We start from the raw sequence: 13,014 nt of genomic DNA, 5'->3' as shown, positions 1-13,014 counted from the left end.
GTATAGATAACAATTTTTCTTTTTATTATTTTCATGTCTCTGTTTTTCCATTTTCATAGGGATTCGGACCATTCGCTTAAAATACTTTAATAAAAAAAAAGGGAGAAAAGAAGAAAACCGGTGTGGCCTCGCACGCATCCGGTGATGCCTTCCATAAACAAATCCATATTCCCCACGTCTTCCCACACAAACCTCCCCCCCCCCCTCTCTCTCTCTCTCTCTCTCTCTCTCTCTCTCCTTGACTCTATATAATACTCCCAACTCTACTTTCTTCTTTCCTACACTCCCCCACCCTCTCCTTCTCTCTTTTTCTCCCTTTTTTGGTTCTTCCTTTCTCTCTGATCACATTTCGAATCGGTGAGTCACAATGTCACGACGAGGCGGTGGCAGGCAGCCCGAATCTCGCCGGAACCAACCATCTCCGGCGTCTTCATCGTCTCAGCAAGGCGGTGGAAGAAGCAGAGGGGGTGGTGGCGGCAGTGGAGGAGGCCGTGGTAGAGGGGGAGGAGGGAGAGGCCGTGGTGGTCCTCCGCCAGCCTCTTCAATACCGGCCAATCCACCTCCGCCTACGCCTCCAAAGGCAGCTGATTATCCTGCTGCACCTTCACCGTCGGTTCATATTACGGCGGCTTCTTCAGCGCCATCGAGCTCGGCTCCGCCGCCACCGGACACGATTACGATCTCGGCGGCTGCTCCGAGCAGTGAACTCAAGGAGCGGCTAACATTGCAGGCTTCGGCGCCGCCGACTTCGTCGAAGGCCATATGCTGTCCGAAGAGGCCAGGATTCGGTACCGCTGGCCGAAAAACCGTGGTCCGAGCTAATCATTTCTTGGTAGAAGTGGCGGACAGGGATCTCTATCATTACGACGTGAGTAACCGTACCCAATGTAAACTCTTCCTATACGTTTGGCCTGTTGGTATACCCTCTTGGTGGACCTACATTTTTTGTAGATGAATTTTGTTGTTCATCACCTCGTCTCTTCTATTTTATTTCCCTGTTTTTTGGCCTCTGTTCTTCAATTATTTCTCCTCTTTTATGTTTTCTTTGACTTTGACTGAGATATGATTGATTTTTTCTTCCAATTTGCATCATTAGCAGTCCTGTTGGGGTCTTCTACCCGGATGTTACAGTGTTTTAGATCTGTACTTATCCTCCGGGTGAGGACAATTTTATTCGAAGCGTGTGACGTGGGATGCATTTGTGGCAACGTGAAAAGTGGTCTGTCCATGGAGTTGATATTTGCTTGCTATTATTATTTTATTGTATATTCCTCTTGGGGGCGAAGGGATTCTAGTTTCTGCTGAACAAAATGTTAGTTATTTTTATTTTGCTTTCTTTCGTGTTATCAAGCATTAATCCCTGCATGCACAATATGGTTGTTTTTAATGCTTTAGGTGTCGATAACGCCCGAGGTAACCTCTAAGAAAATCAACAGGGATGTAATGAGGCAATTAATTGAGTTGTACGGTGAGTCACATTTGGGAAGGCGAAGGCCCGCTTATGATGGCAGGAAGAGCCTATATGCGGCAGGTCCGTTTCCATTTGAATCCAAGGAATTTGTTGTCAAGTTAGCTGAAAATGACGATCGACCTGCCCCATCCGGTTCAGCGAGGTATTTTCTTTGGCCTGCCTGAAAATGTGTTCGAGTAAATCTTATGCTTGTGACTTTGTTTTTCCAAGTTACATTTTATCTGAAAGCTTTTGCTTTCCTTGACACTCAGGAAAGAAAGACAGTTCAAGGTGGCAATCAAGTTGGCTTCTAAATCTGACCTTCATCATTTGAGGGAGTTTTTACGTGGTAGGCAGCTGGATGTTCCGCAAGAGACAATACAAGTTCTTGATGTGGTCCTTAGAGAGGCACCATCAAACAGGTAATCTGCTGTTTTCTTCTTAGAGTATGTGCATTTGTTTCCTTTTGTATACTTCTACTTGTAAACATATAAAGTTGCGGAAAATATGAAACCTCTCACACGTACGAACATGGTGGAAATTTCACTATAGGTATACTGTTGTCGGGAGGTCATTTTTTGGTTTAGAATTGGGCCAGAAAGGTGATCTGGGTGATGGCCTTGAATATTGGAGAGGCTACTATCAGAGTCTTCGGCCAACCCAGATGGGGCTCTCTCTTAATATTGGTATTGATTCCCTCTTTTAAAGTCTCTTTTGGGCATCCGTGCTGACTAACTTATTTGTTCAATTGCAATTGCATTTATGTTTCCTTGCTTCTTATATATGATTGTAATGATGCAGATGTGTCTGCCCGAGCTTTCTACGAATCAATTCTCGTGACAGAATTTGTGGCAAAAAATTTTAATATCAATTTTTCAAGGCATCTGTCTGATCATGATCGTCTGAAGGTTATTTTGCCACTATATGATGTGATTGATTATTTAATTATGACTTTCGATGAAAGATGCAACATGGTCAGCCATGAATCTAAATGAGAGCTTTTTTGCAGAATCATTTCAGATATTCTTGGAGATAAACTTAGGAAATGGATTTATCTCTTGTTTTCTTTTTTAAACTATCCCTTCCATCTTGCTTATATATATATATAAAGTATCCCTTCCATCCACTACATAGATTTATATACCTGTGTTATAATTGTGTAAACTTTTAGAATATTACATATACAATCTTCACATTTGTTTCTCCTATTTGCTTGAGAATGCTTTTTCTTACAATTGTTTGTTAATGGATTTTTCATGGTTCTTGAAGTGGATATCTTTCCTTTGTGATACCCAGATTAAAAAAGCTTTGAGAGGAATAAAGATAGAAGTTACTCATACGGGGTATACCAAACGATACAAAGTGACTGGGGTATCAACACAAACAATTAGCCAGTTAATGTGAGTATTACTGTGCTTTTATGTCCACCCCCCCCCCCCCCCCCCCCCCCCCCCCCCCCCCCCCCCCGGCGGGGCGGCTGCTTCCCTCTGCTTATGAGTAATGTTGTAGGTGCAATCTACATCAGGACCTAGTAAAAAAAGAATACTCATTCAGGATGTTAGTAGTATGTGTAAAACATGGGAAATAAAACGAGTTAGTTCTTCAGTAATATTCTTGATAACATGTAAAAAAATAAAGTGGCCTGGTTTCTGGAAAATCTGGAAGGTTTTTTTTTTTTTTTTTCATTTTTTTCTATATCAATCTCATTAAGATATTTGTTTTCTCAAAATGCTCTTAGAAACTGTTTTTCTCCATGTATTAAGTTTGCTCAGACTAAGCAGTTTGGTCAACCATGTATTTGATAAAAACTAATCTATGTGAGCATGAAGGGGTGTATGTGTAACAATGAAAGAATGACTTAATGGTGACTCATTTAGTTGCTGTCCGCAGGTTTTACCATTATTGTTTGTTATTGGTTGTCTCATTTCTCTGAATTTCTTTCTGGTGCCTTCATTTCTCTCTTGGTAATTGTTTTTGTAATTTTTGTTTCCTTCAGGTTTACTCTGGATGACAAGAAAACAAAGAAGTCGGTTGTTCAATATTTTCGTGAGAGATATAATATTGGGCTTCAGCATGTGTCGTTGCCTGCCCTTCAAGCTGGGAGTGATGCAAGTCCTATTTATTTGCCCATGGAGGTTGTATTATTACTATAGAAAGAATTTTTCCCCTGCTATCAGGAATATTTCTCATCTCTCGTAACATAGGATTTTCTTTGAATTACAGCTTTGTAAGATTGTTGCTGGACAGAGGTACTCTAAGAGATTAAATGAAAAACAAGTAACTAACCTATTAAGAGCAACTTGCCAACGGCCTCAACAAAGGGAAGGTAGTATCAAGGAGGTATGTCAAAATGCTATATGGCTCATTGACATAAATTGAAAGTAGACCTGCTTTTGTTAGTAAGTTTGTGATGGGTTGTTTTCTTCTGTGCTAGATGGTTATGCGGAATAATTTTAGTGGGAACGTGCTTGTAAACGAGGAATTTGGTATTAAAGTAAAAGATGAACTTGCTGTGCTTGATGCTCGAGTTTTGCCATCTCCAGTGGTATTTTTTGGTCAAAATATGTTTGTTTGAGCTATTTAGGCAATCATATATTCTCAAGTTTAGTTTGTCACTTCCGTCTTTGCAGATTAGATACCATGATACTGGTAGAGAACAAAGGGAACAGCCCAGGATGGGACAGTGGAACATGATGAACAAGGTGAGATAGCCACATGTTAGTATGGATAACCATTAAATAAGATATTTACTGTTTTGGAACTGGTACCATTCCATCAGAACTGATTTTTCTGCTGTTCCATTTGTGAGCAAATTGTGACTATTAAATGTTGGGGTGCGTTTCTGTTGCGCGGAAGATGCACGGATGGGTGTTAGGTGTAGGGCTATGTTGTATTCTTATTGGCAATAGTGACCCACACAAATTAGTATGGAAGTTCTATAAAATTTATTTTGAAGTGTGGACCTTTAAATCCACAAAAGAATGAACCTCTATGCTGCATTTTCCAAATTTTCAGTGGTGTCATATTATCTTATATTTTAAAGGGAACTATTATATTTATTAATGCAATTGTTTGCATGCCTATATTATAATTGATTATTGTTTGGGATTGACGATATTGTAGAAAATGATTAATGGTGGTAGAGTGGACTTCTGGACATGTGTGAACTTCTCTGCACGAGCGCACAGGGATTTGCCTTATCATTTCTGTGAGCAATTGATCGATATGTGCAGCAGCAAAGGAATGGTATGATTTCATAAATTACTTTTGATTGTATGATGTGTAGATCTTGCCCGAATCCAGATTATTGACTTTGTACACTTTTTAATATCTGTCAGGTTTTCAATCCAGAACCCTTGGTTCCCATACGTACAGCTCAATCTGGTCAAATTGAGAGGGCTCTCATGGATATTCACAAACAATGTGTGGAAAAATTTAAACAAATTGGTGTGGCAAATAAGCAACTCCAACTGTTGATAATTATTTTGCCTGATATCAAGGGGTCGTATGGTGAGCAAGTTAATTGGCATTCCAATTTTATGATTAGAATTTGTTTCCTTGGCTTAAAAGATTACTCATTGCTCACAGGGAAAATTAAACGAATCTGTGAAACTGAACTCGGAATTGTTTCTCAGTGCTGTCAGCCCAGGCAGGCATCGAAGCCTAACAATAATCAGTATCTTGAGAATGTATCCCTCAAGATTAATGTGAAGGTTTGTTCCATATGATTTCTGATTGACTATTCCTGTCGAATTCTATGGTTGTTTTCCACTTTTCCACTGGGTTCAATCTTTATAGGTTGGGGGACGTAATAGTGTGCTACATGATGCTATTCAAAGAAACATTCCTCTCTTGACAGACCGTCCTACAATTGTATTTGGTGCGGATGTGACACATCCACAACCAGGGGAGGACTCTAGTCCTTCAATAGCAGCGGTATGTTTTGTAGTTTTTGATCTCTTTTTAAACTTAACTAGTCTTAGACCTTTGGCGTGTGTGGAACTAGTTTAATATATTAATGAAAAATAACACGTATAACCGTTCAGAAATTTTTGAATTAGAATTGTTTAAAGATATATAATATGTTTTAAATTTAGTTATTACATCTAACACAAAAAATAAAGAAAAAAACTGAGAAGCTCATTTTTATGAACCCATTTTTTTTTTTTTGTAATATCAAGAAGTAATGAGGTTAGCTATGTTCTATACTCTTTTAACTTTTAAAATTTAATAACATTTATGTATCAAAGTTAAAAAAAGATTTAAGTATAATTTTGTGGCATATGTTATTTAGTTTGCATTTAATATAATGTAATTGGAGAGTAGATGATGTGGCGTCATAGGTTTCAAATTATATAATATATAAATATAGATTGTACTAAATGATGTCATATATTGTATTAAATTATATATCACAGGTAGTGGCTTCCATGGATTGGCCGGAGGTTACTCGGTATAGAGGAATTTTCTCATCACAAACTCACCGTGATGAAATTATACAAGATCTCTATAAATCAGTACAAGATCCTCAAAGGGGTTTAGTTCACCAAGGAATGATTCGGTAAGAAGTCAACATGCATAATGCTTTATTGCTTACTAGGAAGGAAATTTTATTTTATTTTAATTCTTCTCTTATTGTCCATTGGTTGTTTTGCAGAGAACTGCTTATTGCATTCAGAAGATCAACCGGACATAAACCCCACAGGATTATATTTTACAGGTGAAGTCTATTTTTGACTGCAGAAAGTTTACCTATTTCTTAGGCTTTATCTGATATTGTTTAATTTTACTTGTTAGGGATGGTGTAAGTGAGGGACAATTCAGTCAAGTTCTGCTTTATGAGATTGATGCAATAAGAAAGGTATTATGTCTTGCTGAGATGCCAGTCTAGAACTCCTTGGCAGCTGGTTATCTTGTGAAATATGTCACAAGGGATTAAGACGTGCCAAAACCAATAGTATTAGTTCTAGATTTGTTTCGAATCTAATATTGCGGCTGCTGTGCATTTTATATCGTGATTGTTACAATAATCTTGTAATTCTTAACGAGTTGTCACAAGTTGTAGTTAAAAGGTTCCAATGGGGTTTCAATTGTATTATTGACTAGTCCTTTTGGAGTATAGGCCATGTGGTTTGGGCCTTCCATTGGGGCGTTACACAAGTTATAGAAATAAAAACGATTGGTCATGTTTTCTATGTAATTGAATAGTTTGTTGTTTTTGGACATGGCCAGTTATAATTGGAAAGTGTTTTTCTTCCAGGCCTGTCTCTCACTAGAGGAGGGATATCTACCTCCAATTACCTTTGTCGTAGTTCAGAAAAGACATCATACACGCCTTTTCCCTATGAATCATAATAGTCGTGATCAGACAGACAGGAGTGGCAACATTCTTCCAGGTTTTTGGGTTGTTTCTATTTTCAATTACAGCTTGTTTTATTTAATTCTGATCTTGTTAAATCTCATGTCCAGGTACTGTTGTTGACTCCAAGATTTGTCATCCAACAGAATTTGACTTTTACCTTAACAGCCATGCTGGAATTCAGGTAAAGCCATCTGGTTGCATTAACTTAAAACACAGCTGACGTTATGAATTTGTTTTGATGCATATGCATAGACTTGTATTTATCAGAAATGAATTGTTTGAGTTTTCATTCTCATCTCATTTGCAGGGAACTAGTAGGCCCACTCATTACCATGTCTTGTATGATGAGAATAGATTCACTGCAGATGCCTTACAAATGCTGACAAACAATTTATGTTACACGTAATTCCTTCCGATCCTTGTTCATATGACTTCCTACAATGCCATTGTAAAGTATTTCTGTTTTGTTGATTTTGTAACTCAGCTCAACATCCTTTCCATTACAGGTATGCAAGGTGCACTCGATCTGTTTCCATAGGTTTGATCTTTTGCCTCTTTCTTTTTCCTTTTTATTTAAATTGTGCCATGGGAATATCATTCCTGAAAGGATAATTGCATATACAGTTCCTCCTGCATATTATGCCCACTTGGCAGCTTTTCGGGCACGCTATTACATAGAGGGCGAGACATCAGACAGTGGTTCTACAAGTGGGAGTGAGAGCAGAGTGGAGTTCCGGCCCCTTCCTCTAATCAAGGATAACGTGAAAGATGTGATGTTTTATTGCTAAGTTATTTATAACTTCGTTTTGGATGATGAAGTTCAAAGCTAGCCCTTTTGTTTCCATCTTTTGTTAATATGTGCTCCCATCCCTTCTTTGGTGCTTTGGAATTAAAAATGGAGACTATTGAGCAGACGGTTTTTGGTGTTTCACCATAGTGTTTTGAAACGAAGAATGGAGAGTATCAAATATATGCCGGTTTTCTGTGTTTTTTTTTTTTATAGATACATATCTGTTGATATGCTATAGTAATAGTAGTAACAGTTGCAAAGGTGTTTAGGGTATAATTATCCATGTTCAGCTGGCATTGCTATGTACTCTTGAACAATAGTTTCAATGTCATACATGAACTTCCTTCCTGAAAGAAAAGTTGAATGTTCTTCTCCTTCTCAAGATTTTGTAGCATTTTCAATTCTCTTTATGTCACATATGCCAATGAATTGGTTATATTAACTTATCCTAAAGGAGGACATTGTCCCGCTAATGAAAAGAAGGCCTTGTGTTGAACTGTGATAGGGTTGTAATCGTATCACTAATGTTTACAAAGGCTGCTTATGGATCAAAAGCGTAAATGGAGGAACGTGCAATTCTATGAAGCTGATGAAGAAATATTCAGAAAGCAACAAACCTATTGCACGCTGTACAATGACAAGCAGTGCATTGGCTACCTATCCTCCAAATGCTAACCAGGAAGAATGTAACTTTTATAACAAATGATGTGAAAGATGAAGGCAGCTCTTCCTTGTGTTTCACATGGAAAGAAAGCTCCAACATAGGAGGGAGCGTGCATTCTCTGTGGTCATTCGGCCTGGTTGCTTGTCTTTGCTTTTTGTCTGAGATCAAGACCATGAATAGGTAGGTGTATTCCCCGTATGATGACTAAGTCCGGCAACTCATCGGGAGGCTAAGAAGACAACCGAAACACATGGATTCAATCGTTGTTTAATTTTATTATATTCTTTAATTTTATTTTTAAAAATAAAATATTATAACTTTTATATTAATCTTTGAAAAATAAGAGAAAACATTCGACACGTGGCAACCTTGCAAAGTGACATGTGTCTTTCGTTAATTGGGTTGGATAGAATATATGACCGAGGGGCTAATTTCATAGCACGAAATATTAAACCTAAAAAATTGCATATGCTGAATTTCAAACAGGACAAAGCGCATGAGGTTATTGTCCAAAATTCTCGAAACTAAAAAAGTAAAAGTCTAAAGAAAAAAAAATTTGGAGCTCCCCAATGGGCATTCAACACGTGGAACCTTACAGCGCCGCTGGGTAGAGGTACCGCTTCTTCCCCTTGCAGTGCTTTTCCCTCTCCTAGATTGTTTTTCTTTTTGGTGTTTTGGATTCTTTTCATTTAATTTTTTTTAGTTTTTGAATAAATGTTTTAAATATTTTTACCTTTATTTTTAAAATAAAAATATTCAAATCTCGTTGCAAATAGTTTTCTAAATTTGAACTCTGTTAGTATTTTAAAATAACTTTTACATTTTTATTCTTATTCTTTTAGATATTTTTAATTTTTTAAATAAGACTGTCGACGCAGAATTTGAATAATGCAAGTCAAGTTCTAATTGGTTGTCATGTGGCAACGTCACCGTTAGTGAATTGGACAGAAGTCAGACTGATGAATGGTTTAATTGTAACTGAGAGTAATACTATATGGAAAACATTAGGTATCCTGCTCGGAGTTCCCGCTCTAATTTTTTTTTTGTTTTAATTTTTTTTAGGTAATGATTAATAAAGTATTATTTAAGAGTAATATTATATTTTAAATATATAAACACTGCACAATTACTTTAAAAAAAATAAAAATTATTATTAAAAAATTAATTTTTTTTTTTTATAAATTTCGTATTAATTCATTTTTTTAAACAAACTATGTGTTTATATAATTATGACTGTAAATATCATTTCTTATAATTTAATAATATTGTAAATTTTTTATTTTATTTAAAAAATATTAAAAAAATAATGTAAAAAAATAAATACTAACGAGACTGAGCAAGACGATCCCAACGAAATCCCTAACCTTGTCCGTACTATATACTGTCCGTTATATGGTCTGTAAGTCAACGCAATCATTAACAAAAGTAGAATCCATTGTACAAAGGACGTGTTTTTCGGACTTTTCCGTATAAATAAATGATTGACTGAGGCCTGAGGGAGCAGGAAGGCATGTAAAACGCATGGAAGATAATTCCTGTCATCCTCACCAACTCTTTTAAAGACGCGTAATTTATGATGCTTATAAATATTACTAATTAATTACGTGCATGAATTCCTATCTTACTCTTTACGCATCCTAATCCATATATATAAAATAAAAATTTATATTAGTAGATATGTGTCTAAAGCACACTCTATATCGTTCGTATGAAAAAAAATTGATTTATCAGATAAATTTAAAATTTAAATTTCTTAAACATCAAATCATATCATATCAATAATATAAAATTATACATGATAATTGATCCATAACTCACTATGATCTCGAGTGCTCACTCTTTATATGTAAAGCAAAAGAGTACTACAGACTTTCAACACTAATGCATCCCTGTCAAAAGACTAGGGCTTGGCTTTTGTTTTTTATTTATATAATATCAAAATCAAAACAACATCTCGACGTATCATTGGATGCTTTGCCCATGAAAATTCTAGTCGATAAAGACACTACTTTTTTTTTAACATGATGTGGGGTAATGTCTGTCTGTATTTTTTAACAAAAATATTGGATTAGGTGAGAAAATATATATGATTTCAAGACTCCCAAGTACTTCAAGATCACTTGTACTTTAATTTGGCCAAGACTCAATGGTTAAAGTGATCTTTAGAAATCCATGCAGTTCGAAAAAAAGGGGTTTTCTAGCCAAAACGAAAAACAAAGATGGAGACATAATCATTCGAATTTGATCATTAGGACTCCCAACTTCAAGTGTAGACTTGTATTTTAACTTGGGTAGAGTCAATGGCTAAACGAGGCCTAAGATGATCTTTTGAGATCTCCCTCGAGAAGATCGAGGTGGTTTTACTTTGCACCCAAGAAGGAAAGGAAAAGAAAAATAAAAATAAAGAGCATAGGGGGAAACATGCATCTTCCTAATCATCTCACACTATTTCATGCCATGACTTACGGGTACAAGGTCATGCAATAATTCTATGCCAAAACAGCTCGTGGGACTGCATCACGAAGTTATGTTTAGAAGTTAATTGAGAAATCAATCTGAATTTTTAAGAATTTTAAATTTTAAATTCCTAGCTTTAGCAATTAAATCTTTGAATTTAGTACCATTTTTTGCTACTAAATTCTTTTATCCATTTTTGTATATTTGTTTATATATAAAACCAACTGATTCCAGCCAATTACCAAGAGCAAAAGGAAGAGATCATAAGATAAGGAAGAAATAAAGCTAAAACAAATTGACTCAAATACAAAAATGTAAAAGTAACGTAAACCAAGTAGGACTTAACTATTCTAAAGAAAGAGATATCTATAAATTAAAAAAGAGAATCTCTACAAATCTCTCGACTTTCCTACACATAGAAAATGATGGATTCACTCTTCTAAGACTTTCTCTCTGTAGAAGGAAAGCATCTTCTTCAATATCCATTTCAATCATATTTTCTTCGTTGTATTAAGAGCTATATATGAAAGGTCATGAGAGAGAATCTCTGTGTTTGTCTCTTTATTTATATTTTAAATGCTTTATTTATTTTTTACTTCATCAATAAGCATCCGAGCACCACATCAATACTCAAGCCTTCATCGCGAGCTATTCAACCGTATTGTTAGACTTCAACTATACCAGAAAATAGGTCTTTCTTTTTATAAATGTTCAAATTACTGCAACAAGGTGTGTACGTTATACCTGTTATAATGATATTGCTCCTTTTAAAATATTTGTACCTTTATTTTTAAAATAAAAATATTCAAATCTCGTTGCAAATGGTCTACTAAATTTGAACTTTGTTAGTATTTTAAAATAACTTTTACATTTTTGTTCTTATTTTTTTGATCTTTTTAATTTTTTAAATAAGACTCGACGTAGAATTTCAATGGTGCAAGTCGAGTTCTAATTGATTGTCATGTGGCAACATCACCGTTGGTCAATTGGACAGAAGTCAGACAGATGAATGGTATAATTGTAATAAAACTGTAGGGAAAACATTTGGGATCCTGCTGGGGATTCCGTTTGGAGCTCTCGCTCTAAATTTTTTTTCGTAATAATTAATAAAGTATTATTTAATAATATTGTAATTTATTTTATTTTATTAAAAGTATTTAAAAAATAGTATAAAAAAATAAACAGTAACGAAACCGAACAAGGTAATCCAGCAAAATCCCTAGCATTATCCCTATCATGTACTGTCTATTATATGGTGTGTAAGCCAACGTAATCATTTAAAAGTATAATCCAATCGTATAAAAGCTGGAATTTTAAGGTTCGATTTGGATCTTAAATTTAAAATTTTTATTTTTATTATTATAATATTTTCAAATCTTCGTATAAAATATAATAAATAATTCAAATTATTCTTAACTTTTTTTAATTCTAAAATAATAATAATATTAAAATATAATATTTTATTTTAAAATTTAAAATTTTCATTTTACTATCAAAGCATACCTAAGACTTTTCCGTATAAAAAAGTGTAGGGAAAAACCGCTATATCTTATCCTCTTGCCCCCTCAAATTGACAGTTGTTCACAATTTTTTTTTCTTTTTAACTTAATGATTAAAAAAAGTAATTTAAATATATTGATTTATTTTTAATTTTTCAAAATATTTAAATATATTAAAAAAATATAAAAAAAAAAACCTCTAACGACCAGCTTGAGCAGTATATCTTAAGTAACAGAGTAGCACCGCTCAGAAGTGTTATCCACGTAATCATTCTCGTTCTTGCTTTTCCTCCTTATTACCGTAAGTTCTGCTTGCTTTTCACGCGGACAATCAAAAGTAAATATCTTGAATATTTTTTTTTTTTTGATATGCAAACTTCAAGCAATATCTTGAATATTTTGATTATGATTTATGTGAAAATTGGAAAGAATTAATAAACCAATTAACAATTCTAGCTTTCTTGGCTTTGATTTTCCACAAAATGAATGGCTGTGGGAGCAGGGAGGCGTGTAAAACGCGTAGGCATGCATGTAAAAGAATTCTTGTCCTTCTCACGTAACTCTTTTAAAGACGCGTAATTTATGGTGCTAAACAGTACTAATTAAGTACGTGCATGAATCCCTATCTTACTCTTTACACATCCTAATCCATATATATAAAATAAAAATTTATATTTGTAGATATGTGTGTAAAGCAAACACTATGCATACCGTTTACATGAAAATACTTGATTTATCAAATAAATTTAAAATTTAAATTTTTTACGCATCAAATTATGTCACATCAATAAT

At 34.9% G+C, this 13,014-nt stretch overlaps 1 protein-coding gene across 1 annotated transcript; it reads left to right on the top strand.

The window, feature by feature from the left end:
• Positions 1-229: 229 nt before the first annotated feature.
• On the top strand, positions 230-7,984 carry LOC122294305 (protein argonaute 5). Its single transcript, XM_043102926.1, has 22 exons — positions 230-868; positions 1,396-1,613; positions 1,723-1,872; positions 2,003-2,136; positions 2,252-2,358; positions 2,747-2,850; positions 3,447-3,585; positions 3,674-3,790; positions 3,885-3,995; positions 4,081-4,152; positions 4,574-4,696; positions 4,789-4,960; positions 5,039-5,163; positions 5,249-5,386; positions 5,869-6,011; positions 6,108-6,170; positions 6,248-6,311; positions 6,711-6,846; positions 6,920-6,993; positions 7,120-7,214; positions 7,319-7,350; positions 7,437-7,984. The coding sequence occupies exons 1-22, from the start codon at positions 368-370 to the stop codon at positions 7,598-7,600; spliced, it is 2,982 nt and encodes a 993-aa protein (XP_042958860.1). The 5' UTR covers positions 230-367; the 3' UTR covers positions 7,601-7,984.
• The last annotated feature ends 5,030 nt before the right edge of the window (positions 7,985-13,014 follow it).

This window comes from Carya illinoinensis, chromosome 14 (assembly GCF_018687715.1).
Source record: "Carya illinoinensis cultivar Pawnee chromosome 14, C.illinoinensisPawnee_v1, whole genome shotgun sequence".
NCBI classification, from domain to species: Eukaryota; Viridiplantae; Streptophyta; class Magnoliopsida; order Fagales; family Juglandaceae; genus Carya; species Carya illinoinensis.
Note: the sequence above shows the minus strand (reverse complement) of the source record. Positions and strands in the feature narration are given on the sequence as shown.